Source organism: Drosophila obscura, unplaced genomic scaffold (genome assembly GCF_018151105.1).
Source record: "Drosophila obscura isolate BZ-5 IFL unplaced genomic scaffold, ASM1815110v1 contig_20, whole genome shotgun sequence".
In the NCBI taxonomy this organism is placed as follows: Eukaryota; Metazoa; Arthropoda; class Insecta; order Diptera; family Drosophilidae; genus Drosophila; species Drosophila obscura.
Window position 1 is genome coordinate 140,915 of NW_024542790.1, and position 21,007 is coordinate 161,921.

At 47.8% G+C, this 21,007-nt stretch overlaps 2 protein-coding genes across 2 annotated transcripts; both read right to left on the reverse strand.

Annotated features, from left to right (window-relative positions):
* Positions 1-9,867: 9,867 nt before the first annotated feature.
* LOC121404400 (outer membrane protein H.8-like) lies at positions 9,868-10,185 on the reverse strand. Its single transcript, XM_041593740.1, has one exon. It carries the CDS (start codon positions 10,183-10,185, stop codon positions 9,868-9,870), a length of 318 nt encoding a protein of 105 aa, XP_041449674.1.
* A 585-nt stretch (positions 10,186-10,770) lies between these two features.
* Positions 10,771-12,125, reverse strand: LOC121404401 (cell wall protein IFF6-like). The gene is made up of 2 exons (XM_041593741.1): positions 11,796-12,125; positions 10,771-11,196 (listed from the first exon to the last, which is right to left on the reverse strand). Exons 1-2 carry the CDS (start codon positions 12,123-12,125, stop codon positions 10,771-10,773), a joined length of 756 nt encoding a protein of 251 aa, XP_041449675.1.
* Positions 12,126-21,007: the final 8,882 nt, after the last annotated feature.

Here is a 21,007-nt window from a genome sequence, read left to right on the forward strand (position 1 = left end):
GTGACACAGGGATATTTACTGGCAGATTACGTTAGAGTTGCTATATCCTTTATGTCCTGCAATCCAAATTGATTGCAAAAGATCCTGCACATTCTCCAGAGGGCATTGACACATTCAGGACGTTGTACAGATGGCTAGGAGGCGTGGCATGTCCTGATCCGATAAGAAACTTCAGAGTTAGAGTGAAACAGGGATATTTACTGGCAGATTACGTTATAGTGGCTATATCCTTTATGTCCTGCAATCCAAATTGATTAAAAACGATCCTGCACATTCTCCAGAAGGCATTGACACATTTAGGACGTTGTACAGATGGCTAGGAGGCGTGGCATGTCCTGATCCGATAAGAAAATGCAGAGTTAGAGTGAAACTGGGATATTTACAGGCAGATTACGCTATAGTGGCTATATCATTTATGTCCTGCAATCCAAATTGATTGCAAAAGATCCTGCACATTCTCCAGAAGGCATTGACACATTCAGGACGTTGTTCAGATGGCTAGGAGGCGTGGCATGTCCTGATCCGATAAGAAACTGCAGAGTTAGAGTGACACAGGGATATTTACTGGCAGATTAAGTTATAGTGGCTATATCCTTTATGTCCTGCAATCCAAATTGATTGCAAAATATCCTGCACATTCTCCAGAAGGCATTGACACATTCAGGGACGTTGTACAGATGGCTAGGAGGCGTGGCATGTCCTGATCCGATAAGAAACTGCAGAGTTAGAGTGACACAGGGATATTTACTGGCCGGATACGTTAAAGTGGCTATATCCTTTATGTCCTGCAATCCAAATTGATTGCAAAAGATCCTGCACATTCTCCAGAAGGCATTGACACATTCAGGATGTTGTACAGATGGCTAGGAGGCGTGGCATGTCCTGATCCGATAAGAAAATGCAGAGTCAGAGTGAAACTGGGATATTTACTGGCAGATTACGCTATAGTGGCTATATCCTTTATGTCCTGCAATCCAAATTGATTAAAAACGATCCTGCACATTCTCCAGAAGGCATTGACACATTCAGGGCGTTGTACAGATGGCTAGGAGGCGTGGCATGTCCTGATCCGATAAGAAAATGCATAGTTAGAGTGAAACAGGAATATTTACTGGCCGGATTAGTTATAGTGGCAATATCCTTTATGTCCTGCAATCCAAATTGATTGCAAAAGATTCTGCACATTCTCCAGAAGGCATTGACACATTCAGGATGTTGTACAGATGGCTAGGAGGCGTGGCATGTCCTGATCCGATAAGAAAATGCAGAGTCAGAGTGAAACTGGGATATTTACTGGCAGATTACGCTATAGTGGCTATATCCTTTATGTCCTGCAATCCAAATTGATTAAAAACGATCCTGCACATTCTCCAGAAGGCATTGACACATTCAGGGCGTTGTACAGATGGCTAGGAGGCGTGGCATGTCCTGATCCGATAAGAAAATGCATAGTTAGAGTGAAACAGGGTTATTTACTGGCAGATTACGTTATAGTGGCTATATCCTTTATGTCCTGCAATCCAAATTGATTGCAAAAGATCCTGCAAAAGATTACTGTAAGATTACGTTATAGTGGCAATATCCTTTATGTCCTGCAATCCAAATTGATTGCAAACGATCCTGCACATTTTCCAGAAGGCATTGACACATTCAGGACGTTGTTCAGGTGGCTAGGAGGCGTGGCATGTCCTGATCCGATAAGAAACTGCAGAGTTAGAGTGACACAGGGATATTTACTGGCAGATTACGTTAGAGTGGCTATATCCTTTATGTCCTGCAATCCAAATTGATTGCAAAAGATCCTGCACATTCTCCAGAGGGCATTGACACATTCAGGACGTTGTACAGATGGCTAGAAGGCGTGGCATGTCCTGATCCGATAAGAAACTGCAGAGTTAGAGTGAAACTGGGATATTTACAGGCAGATTACGCTATAGTGGCTATATCCTTTATGTCCTGCAATCCATATTGATTGCAAAAGATCCTGCACATTCTCTAGAAGGCATTGACACATTCAGGACGTTCTTCAGATGGCTAGGAGGCGTGGCATGTCCTGATCCGATAAGAAACTTCAGAGTAAGAGTGAAACAGGGATATTTACTGGCAGATTACGTTATAGTGGCTATATCCTTTATGTCCTGCAATCCAAATTGATTGCAAAAGATCCTGCACATTCTCCAGAAGGCATTGACACATTCAGGACGTTGTTCAGATGGCTAGGAGGCGTGGCATGTCCTGATCCGATAAGAAACTGCAGAGTTAGAGTGACACAGGGATATTTACTGGCAGATTACGTTATAGTGGCTATATCCTTTATGTCCTGTCATCCAAATTGTTTGCAAAAGATCCTGCACATTCTCCAGAAGGCAATGACACATTCAGGATGTTGTACAGATGGCTAGGAGGCGTGGCATGATAAGAAACTTCAAAGTTAGAGTGAAACAGGGATATTTACTGGCAGATTACGTAATAGTGGCTATATCCTTTATGTCCTGCAATCCAAATTGATTGCAAAAGATCTGCAAAAGTTACTGTAAGATTACGTTATAGTGGCAATATCCTTTATGTCCTGCAATCTAAATTGATTGCAAACGATCCTGCACATTTTCCAGAAGGCATTGACACATTCAGGACGATGTTCAGATGGCTAGGAGGCGTGGCATGTCCTGATCCGATAAGAAACTGCAGAGTTAGAGTGACACAGGGATATTTACTGGCAGATTACGTTAGAGTTGCTATATCCTTTATGTCCTGCAATCCAAATTGATTGCAAAAGATCCTGCACATTCTCCAGAGGGCATTGACACATTCAGGACGTTGTACAGATGGCTAGGAGGCGTGGCATGTCCTGATCCGATAAGAAACTTCAGAGTTAGAGTGAAACAGGGATATTTACTGGCAGATTACGTTATAGTGGCTATATCCTTTATGTCCTGCAATCCAAATTGATTAAAAACGATCCTGCACATTCTCCAGAAGGCATTGACACATTTAGGACGTTGTACAGATGGCTAGGAGGCGTGGCATGTCCTGATCCGATAAGAAAATGCAGAGTTAGAGTGAAACTGGGATATTTACAGGCAGATTACGCTATAGTGGCTATATCATTTATGTCCTGCAATCCAAATTGATTGCAAAAGATCCTGCACATTCTCCAGAAGGCATTGACACATTCAGGACGTTGTTCAGATGGCTAGGAGGCGTGGCATGTCCTGATCCGATAAGAAACTGCAGAGTTAGAGTGACACAGGGATATTTACTGGCAGATTAAGTTATAGTGGCTATATCCTTTATGTCCTGCAATCCAAATTGATTGCAAAATATCCTGCACATTCTCCAGAAGGCATTGACACATTCAGGACGTTGTACAGATGGCTAGGAGGCGTGGCATGTCCTGATCCGATAAGAAACTGCAGAGTTAGAGTGACACAGGGATATTTACTGGCCGGATACGTTAAAGTGGCTATATCCTTTATGTCCTGCAATCCAAATTGATTGCAAAAGATCCTGCACATTCTCCAGAAGGCATTGACACATTCAGGATGTTGTACAGATGGCTAGGAGGCGTGGCATGTCCTGATCCGATAAGAAAATGCAGAGTCAGAGTGAAACTGGGATATTTACTGGCAGATTACGCTATAGTGGCTATATCCTTTATGTCCTGCAATCCAAATTGATTAAAAACGATCCTGCACATTCTCCAGAAGGCATTGACACATTCAGGGCGTTGTACAGATGGCTAGGAGGCGTGGCATGTCCTGATCCGATAAGAAAATGCATAGTTAGAGTGAAACAGGAATATTTACTGGCCGGATTAGTTATAGTGGCAATATCCTTTATGTCCTGCAATCCAAATTGATTGCAAAAGATTCTGCACATTCTCCAGAAGGCATTGACACGTTCAGGACGTTGTACTGATGGCTAGGAGGCGTGGCATGTCCTGATTCGATAAGAAACTTCAAAGTTAGAGTGAAACAGGGATATTTACTGGCAGATTACGTAATAGTGGCTATATCCTTTATGTCCTGCAATCCAAATTGATTGCAAAAGATCCTGCAAAAGATTACTGTAAGATTACGTTATAGTGGCAATATCCTTTATGTCCTGCAATCCAAATTGATTGCAAACGATCCTGCACATTTTCCAGAAGGCATTGACACATTCAGGACGTTGTTCAGATGGCTAGGAGGCGTGGCATGTCCTGATCCGATAAGAAACTGCAGAGTTAGAGTGACACAGGGATATTTACTGGCAGATTACGTTAGAGTTGCTATATCCTTTATGTCCTGCAATCCAAATTGATTGCAAAAGATCCTGCACATTCTCCAGAGGGCATTGACACATTCAGGACGTTGTACAGATGGCTAGGAGGCGTGGCATGTCCTGATCCGATAAGAAACTTCAGAGTTAGAGTGAAACAGGGATATTTACTGGCAGATTACGTTATAGTGGCTATATCCTTTATGTCCTGCAATCCAAATTGATTAAAAACGATCCTGCACATTCTCCAGAAGGCATTGACACATTCAGGGCGTTGTACAGATGGCTAGGAGGCGTGGCATGTCCTGATCCGATAAGAAAATGCAGAGTTAGAGTGAAACAGGAATATTTACTGGCCGGATTAGTTATAGTGGCAATATCCTTTATGTCCTGCAATCCAAATTGATTGCAAAAGATTCTGCACATTCTCCAGAAGGCATTGACACGTTCAGGACGTTGTACTGATGGCTAGGAGGCGTGGCATGTCCTGATTCGATAAGAAACTTCAAAGTTAGAGTGAAACAGGGTTATTTACTGGCAGATTACGTTATAGTGGCTATATCCTTTATGTCCTGCAATCCAAATTGATTGCAAAAGATCCTGCAAAAGATTACTGTAAGATTACGTTATAGTGGCAATATCCTTTATGTCCTGCAATCCAAATTGCTTGCAAACGATCCTGCACATTTTCCAGAAGGCATTGACACATTCAGGACGTTGTTCAGGTGGCTAGGAGGCGTGGCATGTCCTGATCCGATAAGAAACTGCAGAGTTAGAGTGACACAGGGATATTTACTGGCAGATTACGTTAGAGTGGCTATATCCTTTATGTCCTGCAATCCAAATTGATTGCAAAAGATCCTGCACATTCTCCAGAGGGCATTGACACATTCAGGACGTTGTACAGATGGCTAGAAGGCGTGGCATGTCCTGATCCGATAAGAAACTGCAGAGTTAGAGTGAAACTGGGATATTTACAGGCAGATTACGCTATAGTGGCTATATCCTTTATGTCCTGCAATCCATATTGATTGCAAAAGATCCTGCACATTCTCTAGAAGGCATTGACACATTCAGGACGTTCTTCAGATGGCTAGGAGGCGTGGCATGTCCTGATCCGATAAGAAACTTCAGAGTAAGAGTGAAACAGGGATATTTACTGGCAGATTACGTTATAGTGGCTATATCCTTTATGTCCTGCAATCCAAATTGATTGCAAAAGATCCTGCACATTCTCCAGAAGGCATTGACACATTCAGGACGTTGTTCAGATGGCTAGGAGGCGTGGCATGTCCTGATCCGATAAGAAACTGCAGAGTTAGAGTGACACAGGGATATTTACTGGCAGATTACGTTATAGTGGCTATATCCTTTATGTCCTGTCATCCAAATTGTTTGCAAAAGATCCTGCACATTCTCCAGAAGGCAATGACACATTCAGGATGTTGTACAGATGGCTAGGAGGCGTGGCATGTCCTGATCCGATAAGAAAATGCAGAGTCAGAGTGAAACTGGGATATTTACTGGCAGATTACGCTATAGTGGCTATATCCTTTATGTCCTGCAATCCAAATTGATTAAAAAACGATCCTGCACATTCTCCAGAAGGCATTGACACATTCAGGGCGTTGTACAGATGGCTAGGAGGCGTGGCATGTCCTGATCCGATAAGAAAATGCAGAGTTAGAGTGAAACAGGAATATTTACTGGCCGGATTAGTTATAGTGGCAATATCCTTTATGTCCTGCAATCCAAATTGATTGCAAAAGATTCTGCACATTCTCCAGAAGGCATTGACACGTTCAGGACGTTGTACTGATGGCTAGGAGGCGTGGCATGTCCTGATTCGATAAGAAACTTCAAAGTTAGAGTGAAACAGGGATATTTACTGGCAGATTACGTAATAGTGGCTATATCCTTTATGTCCTGCAATCCAAATTGATTGCAAAAGATCCTGCAAAAGATTACTGTAAGATTACGTTATAGTGGCAATATCCTTTATGTCCTGCAATCTAAATTGATTGCAAACGATCCTGCACATTTTCCAGAAGGCATTGACACATTCAGGACGTTGTTCAGATGGCTAGGAGGCGTGGCATGTCCTGATCCGATAAGAAACTGCAGAGTTAGAGTGACACAGGGATATTTACTGGCAGATTACGTTAGAGTTGCTATATCCTTTATGTCCTGCAATCCAAATTGATTGCAAAAGATCCTGCACATTCTCCAGAGGGCATTGACACATTCAGGACGTTGTACAGATGGCTAGGAGGCGTGGCATGTCCTGATCCGATAAGAAACTTCAGAGTTAGAGTGAAACAGGGATATTTACTGGCAGATTACGTTATAGTGGCTATATCCTTTATGTCCTGCAATCCAAATTGATTAAAAACGATCCTGCACATTCTCCAGAAGGCATTGACACATTCAGGGCGTTGTACAGATGGCTAGGAGGCGTGGCATGTCCTGATCCGATAAGAAAATGCAGAGTTAGAGTGAAACAGGAATATTTACTGGCCGGATTAGTTATAGTGGCAATATCCTTTATGTCCTGCAATCCAAATTGATTGCAAAAGATTCTGCACATTCTCCAGAAGGCATTGACACGTTCAGGACGTTGTACTGATGGCTAGGAGGCGTGGCATGTCCTGATTCGATAAGAAACTTCAAAGTTAGAGTGAAACAGGGATATTTACTGGCAGATTACGTTATAGTGGCTATATCCTTTATGTCCTGCAATCCAAATTGATTGCAAAAGATCCTGCAAAAGATTACTGTAAGATTACGTTATAGTGGCAATATCCTTTATGTCCTGCAATCCAAATTGATTGCAAACGATCCTGCACATTTTCCAGAAGGCATTGACACATTCAGGACGTTGTTCAGATGGCTAGGAGGCGTGGCATGTCCTGATCCGATAAGAAACTGCAGAGTTAGAAGGACACAGGGATATTTACTGGCAGATTACGTTAGAGTGGCTATATCCTTTATGTCCTGCAATCCAAATTGATTGCAAAAGATCCTGCACATTCTCCAGAGGGCATTGACACATTGAGGACGTTGTACAGATGGCTAGGAGGCGTGGCATGTCCTGATCCGATAAGAAACTGCAGAGTTAGAGTGACACAGGGATATTTACTGGCCGGATACGTTATAGTGGCTATATCCTTTATGTCCTGCAATCCAAATTGATTGCAAAAGATCCTGCACATTCTCCAGAAGGCATTGACACATTTAGGACGTTGTACAGATGGCTAGGAGGCGTGGCATGTCCTGATCCGATAAGAAAATGCAGAGTTAGAGTGAAACTGGGATATTTACTGGCCGGATTACGTTATAGTGGCTATATCCGACGGTGCGGTTCCCGACGCCCACGTGATGTGTATCGTTTGGTGGTGCCATACCATGCCACTCCTCACTGCCGTGTGAACGCTTTGCGACACAAATGGCCCGCATACCGCGTTCTCCGGACCACCCCACTGGGGCTGCTGTGCATGTGGCGGCTTCTTCGGTGACTCCTGCCGTCGTGGCGACGACTGTTGTGGCGGTGAATTCGGTGGTGGCGATGTTGGTGGCGGCGACTGCGGGGGCGTTGGCTGTTGCATGCTCTGTGGCTGCGACGGTGGCTCAGGATGCCGGCGTTCCCATAAGGGTGCCTCTTCACCCTGTTGTGGCTGCTGCTGCCCCGCCGGTCTGTCAACCAGGCCCGTCTTCACCTTTAAGAACCTCGGGGGAGGCGGAGCCTCCTCTTCGTCCCCTCGTGGGCTTCGTGGGCAAATTGATTGCAAAAGATCCTGCACATTCTCCAGAAGGCATTGACACAATCAGGACGTTGTACAGATGGCTAGGAGGCGTGGCATGTCCTGATCCGATAAGAAACTGCAGAGTTAGAGTGACACAGGGATATTTACTGGCAGATTACGTTATAGTGGCTATATCCTTTATGTCCTGTCATCCAAATTGTTTGCAAAAGATCCTGCAAAAGATTACTGGAATATTACGTTATAGTGGCAATATCCTTTATGTCCTGCAATCCAAATTGATTGCAAAAGATCCTGCACATTTTCCAGAAGGCATTGACACATTCAGGACGTTGTTCAGATGGCTAGGAGGCGTGGCATGTCCTGATCCGATAAGAAACTGCAGAGTTAGAGTGAAGCAGGGATATTTACTGGCCGGATACGTTATAGTGGCTATATCCTTTATGTCCTGCAATCCATATTGATTGCAAAAGATCCTGCACATTCTCTAGAAGGCATTGACACATTCAGGACGTTCTTCAGATGGCTAGGAGGCGTGGCATGTCCTGATCCGATAAGAAACTTCAGAGTTAGAGTGAAACAGGGATATTTACTGGCAGATTACGTTATAGTGGCTGTATCCTTTATGTCCTGCAATCCAAATTGATTGCAAAAGATCCTGCACATTCTCCAGAAGGCATTGACACATTCAGGACGTTGTTCAGATGGCTAGGAGGCGTGGCATGTCCTGATCCGATAAGAAACTGCAGAGTTAGAGTGACACAGGGATATTTACTGGCAGATTACGTTATAGTGGCTATATCCTTTATGTCCTGTCATCCAAAATGTTTGCAAAAGATTACTGGAATATTACGTTATAGTGGCAATATCCTCTATGTCCTGCAATCCAAATTGATTGCTAAAGATCCTGCACATTTTCCAGAAGGCATTGACACATTCAGGACGTTGTTCAGATGGCTAGGAGGCGTGGCATGTCCTGATCCGATAAGAAACTGCAGAGTTAGAGTGAAGCAGGGATATTTACTGGCCGGATACGTTATAGTGGCTATATCCTTTATGTCCTGCAATCCATATTGATTGCAAAAGATCCTGCACATTCTCCAGAAGGCATTGACACATTCAGGACGTTGTTCAGATGGCTAGGAGGCGTGGCATGTCCGGATCCGAAAAAGAAACTTCAGAGTTAGAGTGAAACAGGGATATTTACTGGCAGATTACGTTATAGTGGCTATATCCGACGGTGCGGTTCCCGACGCCCACGTGATGTGTATCGTTTGGTGGTGCCATACCATGCCACTCCTCACTGCCGTGTGAACGCTTTGCGACACAAATGGCCCGCATACCGCGTTCTCCGGACCACCCCACTGGGGCTGCTGTTCCTGTGGCGGCTCCTTCGGTGACTCCTGCCGTCGTGGCGACGACTGTTGTGGCGGTGAATTCGGTGGTGGCGATTTTGGTGGCGGCGACTGTGGGGGCATTGGCTGTTGCGTGCTCTGTGGCTGCGACGGTGGCTCAGGATGCCGGCGTTCCCATAAGGGTGCCTCTTCACCCTGTTGTGGCTGCTGCTGCCCCGCCGGTCTGTCAACCAGGCCCGTCTTCACCTTTAAGAACCTCGGAGGAGGCGGATCCTCCCCTCGTTCCCCTCGTGGGCTTCGGCTTCACGCCGCGCAGCCTCCATCTGCCGCTGCAGGGCGTCCCGTGCCTCCCGCATTATGGCCTTGTTCAGCGCCGCCTCCCTTTGCGCCTTCTCTGCTGCCTTCCTTCGGGCCTCCTCCTCGCGTCGCCGCTCCTCCTCGCGTCGCCGCTCCTCCTCGCGTCCCCGCTCCTCCTCGCGTCGCTGCTCCTCCTAACGTCGCGCCTCTGCTGCTGCTCGCCGGCTGTGCTGCTGTTCCATATGGCTCCTCTGTATGGCCTCGGCGGATGGCCGCGCTGCTGGCGTCGCTGTTTCCGTGTCCGCTGCCGGTTCTTTCGACGCTGTCGCAGGCGCTGCCGTCGCGCGCTCCGCTTCCTCCGTCGCTGCCGCTGCCGCTGCCGGTGTCGGTGCCTCTGTCGCTGCCGATGTCGGCGTCTCCAACGCTGCCGCCGGCTTCCCGGCCGCCATCGCAGCCGGTGCCTCCGCTGCTGCGTGTGTTCCCGCTGCCGCTGTCGCTGGCTCCCTTGCCATCGACGCCGTCTCCTCTGCCGCCCTGGCCTCTGCCTGCCTTCGGTGCTGCCGTGGATCGCGCGCGTTGCTTCGCGGTGCTGGCTGCTCCTCCCATACCTTCCGGTCTTGCTGCACCTCCGACGGTGCGGGTCCCGACGCCCACGTGATGTGTATCGTTTGGTGGTGCCATACCATGCCACTCCTCACTGCCGTGTGAACGCTTTGCGACACAAATGGCCCGCATACCGCGTTCTCCGGACCACCCCACTGGGGCTGCTGTGCATGTGGCGGCTCCTTCGGTGACTCCTGCCGTCGTGGCGACGACTGTTGTGGCGGTGAATTCGGTGGTGGCGATGTTGGTGGCGGCGACTGCGGGGGCGTTGGCTGTTGCGTGCACTGTGGCTGGGACGGTGGCTCAGGATGCCGGCGTTCCCATAAGGGTGCCTCTTCACCCTGTTGTGGCTGCTGCTGCCCCGCCGGTCTGTCAACCAGGCCCGTCTTCACCTTTAAGAACCTCGGAGGAGGCGGATCCTCCTCCTCGTTCCCCTCGTGGGCTTCGGCTTCACGCCGCGCAGCCTCCATCTGCCGCTGCAGGGCGTCCCGTGCTTACCGCATTATGACCTTGTTCAGCGCCACCTCCCTTTGCGCCTTCTCTGCTGCCTTCCTTCGGGCCTCCTCCTCGCGTCGCCGCTCCTCCTCACGTCGCGCCTCTGCTGCTGCTCGCCGACTGTGCTGCTGTTCCATATGGCTCTCTGTATGGCCTCGGCTGATGGCCGCGCTGCTGGCGTCGCTGTCGACCGCGCTGCTGGCGTCGCTGTTTCCGTGTCCGCTGCCGGTTCTTTCGACGCTTTCGCTGGCGCTGCCGTCGCAGGCGCTGCCGCTTCCTCCGTCGCTGCCGCTGCCGCTGCCGGTGTCGGTGCCTCTTTCGCTGCCGATGTCGGCGTCTCCAACGCTGCCGCCGGCTTCCCGGCCGCCATCGCAGCCGGTGCCTCCGCTGCTGCGTGTGTTCCCGCTGCCGCTGTCGCTGGCTCCCTTGCCATCGACGCCGTCTCCTCTGCCGCCCTGGCCTCTGCCTGCCTTCGGGGCTGCCGTGGATCGCGCGCGTTGCTTCGCGGGGCTGGCTGCTCCTCCCATACCTTCCGGTCTTGCTGCACCTCCGACGGTGCGGGTCCCGACGCCCACGTGATGTGTATCGCTTGGTGGTGCCATACCATGCCACTCCTCACTGCCGTGTGAACGCTTTGCGACACAAATGGCCCGCATACCGCGTTCTCCGGACCACCCCACTGGGGCTGCTGTGCCCTGTGGCGGCTCCTTCGGTGACTCCTGCCGTCGTGGCGACGACTGTTGTGGCGGTGAATTCGGTGGTGGCGATGTTGGTGGCGGCGACTGTGGGGGCGTTGGCTGTTGCGTGTGTGGCTGGTGGTAGGTGCCGCGTTCCCTGGTCCTTCCCTGTGGTGTTCCGCGCGTTCTTCACCAGGCCCTCTTCACCTCGGCCCTCCTTCTCCCCCTCGTGGGCTTCGCTTCCCCTCCTCTCCCTCGTCCCCTCCTTTCCTTCCCCACCTCCCTTCCCTCTCCTCCTCCTTCGGGCCCCCCTCCCCCCCCCCTCCCCTCCTCTTCTCCCCCCTCACTCGCCCTCTGCTGCTGCTGCCGTGCTGTTCCATATGGCTCCTCTGTATGGCCTCGGCGAATGGCCGCGCTGCTGGCGTCGCTGTCGACCGCGCTGCTGGCGTCGCTGTTTCCGTGTCCGCTGCCGGTTCTTTCGACGCTGTCGCTGGCGCTGCCGTCACAGGCGCTGCCGCTTCCTCCGTCGCTGCCGCTGCCGGTGTCGGTGCCGGTGCCTCTGTCGCTGCCGATGTCGGCGTCTCCGTCGCTGCCGCCGGCTTCCCGGCCGCCATCGCAGCCGGTGCCTCCGCTGCTGCGTGTGTTCCCGCTGCCGCTGTCGCTGGCTCCCTTGCCATCGACGCCGTCTCCTCTGCCGCCCTGGCCTCTGCCTGCCTTCGGGGCTGCCGTGGATCGCGCGCGTTGCTTCGCGGGGCTGGCTGCTCCTCCCATACCTTCCGGTCTTGCTGCACCTCCGACGGTGCGGGTCCCGACGCCCACGTGATGTGTATCGCTTGGTGGTGCCATACCATGCCACTCCTCACTGCCGTGTGAACGCTTTGCGACACAAATGGCCCGCATACCGCGTTCTCCGGACCACCCCACTGGGGCTGCTGTGCCTGTTCCTGTGGCGGCTCCTTCGGTGACTCCTGCCGTCGTGGCGACGACTGTTGTGGCGGTGAATTCGTTGGTGGCGATTTTGGTGGCGGCGACTGTGGGGGCATTGGCTGTTGCGTGCTCTGTGGCTGCGACGGTGGCTTAGGATGCCGGCGTTCCCATAAGGGTGCCTCTTCACCCTGTTGTGGCTGCTGCTGCCCCGCCGGTCTGTCAACCAGGCCCGTCTTCACCTTTAAGAACCTCGGAGGAGGCAAAGCCTCCTCCTCGTTCCCTTCGTGGGCTTCGTAGGCAAATTGATTGCAAAAGATCCTGCACATTCTCCAGAAGGCATTGACACAATCAGGACGTTGTACAGATGGCTAGGAGGCGTGGCATGTTCTGATCCGATAAGAAACTTCAGAGTTAGAGTGAAACAGGGATATTTACTGGCAGATTACGTTATAGTGGCTATATCCGACGGTGCGGTTCCCGACGCCCACGTGATGTGTATCGTTTGGTGGTGCCATACCATGCCACTCCTCACTGCCGTGTGAACGCTTTGCGACACAAATGGGCCGCATACCGCGTTCTCCGGACCACCCCACTGGGGCTGCTGTGCATGTGGCGGCTCCTTCGGTGACTCCTGCCGTCGTGGCGACGACTGTTGTGGCGGTGAATTCGGTGGTGGCGATGTTGGTGGCGGTGACTGCGGGGGCATTGGCTGTTGCGTGCTCTGTGGCTGTGACGGTGGCTCAGGATGCCGGCGTTCCCATAAGGGTGCCTCTTCACCCTGTTGTGGCTGCTGCTGCCCCGCCGGTCTGTCAACCAGGCCCGTCTTCACCTTTAAGAACCTCGGAGGAGGCGGATCCTCCTCCTCGTTCTCTTCGTGGCTTCGTAGGCAAATTGATTGCAAAAGATCCTGCACATTCTCCAGAAGGCATTGACACAATCAGGACGTTGTACAGATGGCTAGGAGGCGTGGCATGTCCTGATCCGATAAGAAACTTCAGAGCTAGAGTGAAACAGGGATATTAACTGGCCGGATAAGTTATAGTGGCAATATCCTTTATTTCCTGCAATCCAAATTGATTTCAAAAGATCCTGCACATTCCCCAGAAGGCAGAGTTAGAGTGAAGCAGGGATATTTACTGGCCGGATACGTTATAGTGGCTATATCCTTTATGTCCTGCAATCCAAATTGATTGCAAAAGATCCTGCACATTCTCCAGAAGGCATTGACACATTCAGGACGTTGTTCAGATGGCTAGGAGGCGTGGCATGTCCTGATCCGAAAAGAAACTTCAGAGTTAGAGTGAAATAGGGATATTTACTGGCTGGATACGTTATAGTAGCTATATCCTTTATGTCCTGCAATCCAAATTAATTGCAAAAGATCCTGCACATTCTCCAGAAGGCATTGACACATTCAGGACATTCTACAGATGGCTAGGAGGCGTGGCATGTCCTGATCCGATAAGAAACTGCAGAGTTAGATTGAAACAGGGATATTTACTGGCCGGATACATTATAGTGTCTATATCCTTTATGTCCTGCAATCCAAATTGATTGAAAAAGATCCTGCACATTCTCCAGAAGGCATTGACACATTCAGCACGTTGTACAGATGGCTAGGAGGCGTGGCATGTCCTGATCCGATAATAAACTGCAGAGTTAGAGTGAAACAGGGATATTTACTGGCTGGATACGTTATAGTGGCTATATCCTTTATGTCCTGCAATCCAAATTGATTGCAAAAGATCCTGCACATTCTCCAGAAGGCATTGACACATTCAGGACATTCTACAGATGGCTAGGAGGCGTGGCATGTCCTGATCCGATAAGAAACTGCAGAGTTAGAGTGAAACAGGGATATTTACTGGCTGGATACGTTATAGTGGCTATATCCTTTATGTCCTGCAATCCAAATTGATTGCAAAAGATCCTGCACATTCTCCAGAAGGCATTGACACATTCAGGACGTTGTACAGATGGCTAGGAGGCGTGGCATGTCCTGATCCGATAAGAAACTGCAGAGTTAGAGTGAAACAGGGATATTTACTGGCCGGATACATTATAGTGGCTATATCCTTTATGTCCTGCAATCCAAATTGATTGAAAAAGATCCTGCACATTCTCCAGAAGGCATTGACACATTCAGGATATTCTACAGATGGCTAGGAGGCGTGGCATGTCCTGATCCGATAAGAAACTTCAGAGTTAGAGATAAACAGGGATATTTACTGGCAGATTACGTTATAGTGGCAATATCCTTTATGTCCTGCAATCCAAATTGATTGCAAAAGATCCTGCACATTCTTCAGAAGGCATTGACACACTCAGGACGTTGTACAGATGGCTAGGAGGCGTGGCATGTCCTGATCCGTTAAGAAACTGCAGAGTTAGAGTGACACAGGGATATTTACTGGCCGGATACGTTATAGTTTTTATCTCGTTTCTCTGTGCTTAAGCTTTGATTGCTAACTCCGCTTCGAGCGGCCGCCCTAGAACGCTTGCGGTTGTTTTTGCGATCTTTGTTTTTGTTTGTGCGTTTATATGAGTGTTCAAGCGTGTGAGACAGCTTTACCTTAAACACCGACTTGATTGCTACCTTTTCCCCAAATATTTTTCTTTTTTTTTCGGTCAACACTCTTATAATGAGTACCTGCTGTGCCAAAAAGTGCCGCTCGGTAGCCGTAAAGAAAATTTTCACCTACTGCTGGCTGTGTGACAACATGGCTCATACGGTATGCGCTGACCTAGGCCAAATTGGTGGACGCGTGGTCGATTTAATTAAGTCTCGCTGTGGCCTCAACTGGACTTGCTGGGACTGCAGGCAGATTGAAAGCGACATGCGAGTTTTCATGAGACAAACTCATAATGAATTCGCGGCCGTCAACTCTGGATTCCGACTGTTACAGGATAAGTTTCTTTCTATGGAGTCTCATTTCAAAAATCCTAAAATTTTGTCTGAGTCGCCTAAGAGAAAGAAAGGTAACAACAGCTGCCCACTGGTAATAATGGTGTTTTCCTTGCAGTTCCTGGATCTCCTCCACCTCCAATTCGTTCTCCGTCTTTAATAGACTTTGGAGCTGTCGAACTTGGATATAATGGGGCACCGACTGTGGCTTCCGCTTCCGCCTCCTCAACAGCTGCCTCCTCAACAGCCGCCTCTCCCGTGCCTGTGTCTGACTGCGATGTCAGGCGGTAAGTTAATGATGACCCTGGCGCTGGAGCTTCGGTGCCTTCACTGGAACCCGCAGACGCTGCCGTCAGCATGGATGTGGAGGCTCCGTCTGCTTCGGCATCCATCGTCAACCCAGAATATGGCCCATCATCTGCCGATTCTGCCCTTCGGGTTGAATCTGGTCCGCCGGTTCTACACAATAGTTCTACCATCCCTACTTCTATCCTAACTGCTGTCGCCCCACTAAAATCTATTTTCGTTTCTCGACTGATGGCATCGGCTAAGGATGTCCTGGTCAGGGACTTTATCTTTTCTAAGCTTGAAATTGATGATTCCTCAGGTCTTGTTGTCACTAAATTTAACTTTAAAGTTAAACGCAACATATCTTCCTTCAAAATACTCGTTCCTGACAAACATGTCAGTAGTGTGCTCGACCCCTCTTTCTGGCCTGAACATACTATCTGTCATGTGTTTACCAATCGTCCCTCTAGCCCGGAACGACGAGTGGGTGTCCTTCCAACTCCATCTTCGACTGCTTTAACTTCTGATTGATTGATTGGTCATTTCTCGAAGACTTTCATGAAATTGAGCCGGCTACAAATGCATTTTATCGTTCCTTGTTTAATGTCTTTAATACCTATGTACCTTTAATTTCACATTACACACATTAATAAATACAAATACACATATATCCACTTAAATGTCTGGACGTTGATATGCAATGACTGCACCATCAAGTGGCCCATGCGACACCAAGCCGAAGCCTGTTACGCGCGGAACCCAGCCAGAAACGCAGCCCTCCTCCCGCCCAACCGACCGAGGGGCGCTGCCGCATGACGCGCGACGCGTGTTACCGAACCGATCGCGAGCATGCAGGAAAGATAGGTGTAGCTATGAGGACGTTTAAACAACTGGGGCTAAGCGTGCAAGATAGCTAAAAAATTTAACTAATTGGGAAGGTATGTAGTATTAGTGTTTTAAGAAGAGGAAGGGATTAGTAGGATATTAGTGGTAAAGGAATAAAAGTTGCAGTACCCTAAGTGGTTCGTGCAAGGAATAATTCGATCTACAAAGCGGGGAAAAGAGGATTGATTTTGCTCATTTTTGGAATCTTACAGCCTATGCGGCTCAACAAGTATCACTACTAATCACACCTGATCAGGTTGTAGCATAAATAATGCGCACCAAGCATTTTTCTACAACTAGCTAAGGTATGGAAGGTTATTAAATAGCAATACTTGAAACGGATTGTATGATTATCTATGAAATTTTTCTGACCCCCTGCATCCCATTAAGGCCACGCAGGCAAAGTAACGAGAAGGAACTTTGGTGGTTTTTGGGGACACAACTCCTTGAACCCGTACTCGTCAGTATATACCTACATTTTGAAATTCTGATTTTAATTTTTGAAAAAAAAAAATACATTTACATTTTTTTGCTCCATATGTTTCCATGACATATAATGTCTATTATACATCTAACTGTAGATTGAAGTTCAAAAATTTGTGTATCTCTCCTTGGGGTCATCGCGCAGAACACGGCAAGGATCCAGAAGTAAAATGAGTTGTGTTGTCTCTTCGGGAAGGGGTAAACGCCTGAAAATTAATCTGCTTCATTCTGGCTGTAATTATGCCGATCTCGATATCAGATTCGGCAGTCTGGTAGTATGGTCATTCTCTAAAAGGCGTTAGTTACGTCTTAAAATTGTGCCTCAAGAGAATTGTGGGGGCGAAGGAGGCGGGCGAAATTTGAATACACTTGTAGCAGGCTAAACATGCAAAGATGGAACCAATTAAAAAATATAAGCTAATCGTACGGACAGAAAGGTAGCAGCAGCGGCGCGACGACAGACATGGCTATATAGCTGGTTGATGTGATAAGAAGATATAGTACTTTATGGGGGGAAATCCTTCTCTGAGTTACACACATCTACTGTGGTACCGGGAATCTGATATCCCAACGCTTTAAAGTCCCATAAAAAGTTTTTCTGGACTGAGGAACCTAAATGTACTGTGGGGGCACCATACACAAGAGCCGTATTCTAAAATCGGACGAACAAGCGAGATATAGAGAGTCTTCGTTATATAGGGGTCGTCAAATTCCTTTGACCACCTCTTTATAAACCCAAGCACACCCATGGCCTTATTTACCATGGTAGAAATGTGTTCAGAAAACTTCAACTTTGGGTCTAATTTAACACCAAGATCATCAACCAAGGTAATTCTCTCAAGAGAACCACCGCAGAGGCTATAAGGAGCCAATAGGGGGCTGGAGCGATGAAATGTCATTACTTTGCATTTCGAGGCATTTAGGTGTAACATATTTGCACAACACCATGATTGAAAGTTATTGAGATCGGATTGCAAGCGAGAGTGAAATGAAATGTCCTTATACTGGACACAAAGTTTAACATCATCCGCATACATGAGTACTCGAGAGTTTGTTAATACTGAAGGCAGATCATTAATAAAGAGTGTGAATAGTAGGGGGCCTAGATGGCTGCCCTGTGGTACTCCAGAAGTAACCTTAACAGGTGAAGAGAAGGAGTTTTTGAAGAGGACTCTTTGAGACCTAGAGCAAAGGTAGCTAGAAATCCATCTCAAGAGATTAGGCGGAAACCCTAAAAGGTCAAGTTTTTGTGCTAAAAGGGAATGGTTTACAGAATCAAATGCTTTACTAAAATCAGTGTAAATGACATCCGTCTGCAAGTTACCTTGAAAGCCTTTAATGATAAAAGAGGTAAACTCTAATAAATTTGTGGTTGTTGATCGTCGCCTTATAAATCCGTGCTGGGACGGAGATATAAGTGATTTGCAGAGATGTTGCAAGTGCGGAGTTAAAATTTTTTCAAACATTTTAGATATACTTAGATATACAACTTAGATATACCTCTATAATTATTTGCATCAGACTTGCTACCTTTCTTATGGAGCGGAATAATAAAAGATTCCTTCCAGATGGGGGGGAAGCATGAAGAGTTAATGGATAGGGTGAATAGTTTAAGCAAGGGTCCACACAGAGCGTCGGCACAGTACCTGAGTACACAGCCGGGAACTCCGTCGGGACCTGGTGAAAACACCTGCTTAACTAGTCGAAGATCATGAAGCAGTGAGCTTTCATTTAACAAGGGGCTGAAGATGCCATTCGACCTTGGTAAACTGTATGGATACGGCTGACCAGAGTAGCTTTCATGAGAATAGGTTGTTTGGAAAAATTTGGCAAAAAGATCGGCAATTGCCTGATCATTGTTTGCTGACATATTGAGAAAAAGATAACGAGGATGGATGTACGGACGTTCTACGCTTACTATTTACGAAGCTGTAAAACTGTTTAGGGTCCTGTGAAAATCGTATCCTGCATCGAGATAGGTAGTTTTTATAGCATTGAGCGTTAAGAACGGAGAAATTTCACCGAGCTATTACATAGTGAGAAAGAGAACAGGGAGAACCAACTTCTTGAAATTTTTTATAAAGTCTTGATTTTAAATTTTTTAGACTGGATAACTCCTTGGTAAACCAAGGAGGCTTTCCAGATCTAACCGGACAAGAAAGTGGGACACAAGAATCAAAAAATGTGTCAAGTACATTGTAAAAAATGTGTGTGCCTTTCATAACGTCAGTGCACAAGTACAGAGCGGACCAATCAAAAACCCTAATAAGGTTATTAAGCTTCATAAACTCGGCTTTACGAAAGCAGCGGACACGTTCAGATAGCCTACCCATTCGATCCAATACAGTAGGGCCAATATCGACTGACACTTCGAATGTAGGATGGTAGGAGTCTTCAGGTATACTGAGCGGAAGGGCTCGGGTTAACAACGCTATGGTCGGATCCGAGACAAAGCACAGATCAAGCAATCGACCCAAGGAATTTTTCACATAGTTGACTTGAGACAGGGATAGGTCTATCAAGCCGTCGATAAAGTCATGTCGTGACATGGGCACAAGGTTATTAGACTCGTTTACCGAAGACCAAACAGCACCTGGCAAATTAAAATCACCAAGAACTATCATATGGTCTTTATCTGATAGCGAGGAAGAAACAGTTTTTAAAGCGGACAGGTGATGCTCGTATATTAAGATATCCGAGGAAGGTGGAATATACGAGCAAGTAATGAAAATGGAAAAGCCTGGGAGAATCAGTTTTACGCACAGGAATTCTAGGTCTTGTTGAACCTGGACCATGAAATGTTCCGACGTGAAGATTGAGTCCACTGCAATAAGGACCCCACCTCCACGTCGAGACGAACGGTCATTTCTAAAAATTGTGTACCGACCTGCCAAAACTTCGGAAATAAGGATGTCCGGCTTTAACCAGGTCTCGGTGAACACAATAACGTGGGATGAGAATGCGAGACTCTCAAGGAAAAGAGTGCTGAGCTTACTACGCAAGCCTCTAGCATTCTGGTAGGTAACTACAAGAGAGGAAGTTAGTTTTTTGGATGGGTGGAAGTAGAGGTGGAAGATGAGGATAGAGATGGAGCACTGGTCTGAATGCTAGGAAGAGTAATGGGGGGCCTATTCTTTTTCTTAGCCTTAAACTCTTTAACCACCAAATGCTCTGGCCAAAACTTGGCGGAACAAATGGTTTCAAATTGAGTTGGGGAGACGCTTATCTTGAAGGAAGATATCTCCCTGGCGTAAGAAAAGTTAAATTTTTCCACCTTTAAGCCGACGGCTTTTATTTTGCTTTGTATGAAAGCGGTCACATCATTGGATGTGAGGTCAGGGGCTAGCCGCGAGACAAAAACTTGTCGCTTTGGTGGGACTCCCACCAGTGGTTTTGGCACCACAGGCCTAGTACCTGTGATGGCAGTATCCAGTGGTCCTGGACATCTATTAGCTGGTGGGGAGCAAAACTGAGGGGATAGTTAAGGGGTTGGGTGCGGACTCGATGGACACGGACTCTACAGACATTTCTAACTGCATACTCTCCGAAGTGACGCATTCGGCTCCCGAATCTGCATCACCAGCAGCGATCGTTGCCCTTGGAGTAGCAAACGTAATCAACTGCTGCACTAAGGGAGTGGTCGGAGTAAGTTTTTCAGATGCCGGCGGACATGAGGCAGTCGGCACTTGCAAGTCCCGCGGAGTAGACTTCTTGCGCCTCGGAGACTCAGCCAGCAGCTGTAAACTGCTGAACTGAGTGTTCATGGCCAAGAGCCGATCGTACTGCTGTTTAAAGCCCACGATCAGCTCTTTGAAGCCACTCCGCGTCTGCCTCATGAACGAACGCATGTCGTTTTCCACAGCACGGCATTCCACACAACTATAATGTAGGCCGTTGTTTTGGGAAATGGCGTCTCCTACACGGCCCGAGATCCCTACACATTTTGCGTGCACTACGCTTTCGCAAAGCCAGCAGGGGATATTGGGCTGGTCATGGGTGATCTGCTTCTTGCAGGTTTTTTTGGCACAGACGACAGAAAATTCCATATTTATGTCTTTTATTTTTTTTTTT

Coding starts and splice junctions, on each gene's coding strand:
- LOC121404400 (XM_041593740.1), bottom strand. CDS start 10,185: ATGGCAAGGGAGCCAGCGACAGCGGCAGCGGGAACACACGCAGCAGCG.
- LOC121404401 (XM_041593741.1), bottom strand. CDS start 12,125: ATGGCAAGGGAGCCAGCGACAGCGGCAGCGGGAACACACGCAGCAGCG. Junction 11,197..11,795: donor GCAGCAGCAGCAGAGGGCGA/GTGAGGGGGGAG, acceptor GTCGATGGCAAG/GGAGCCAGCGACAGCGGCAG.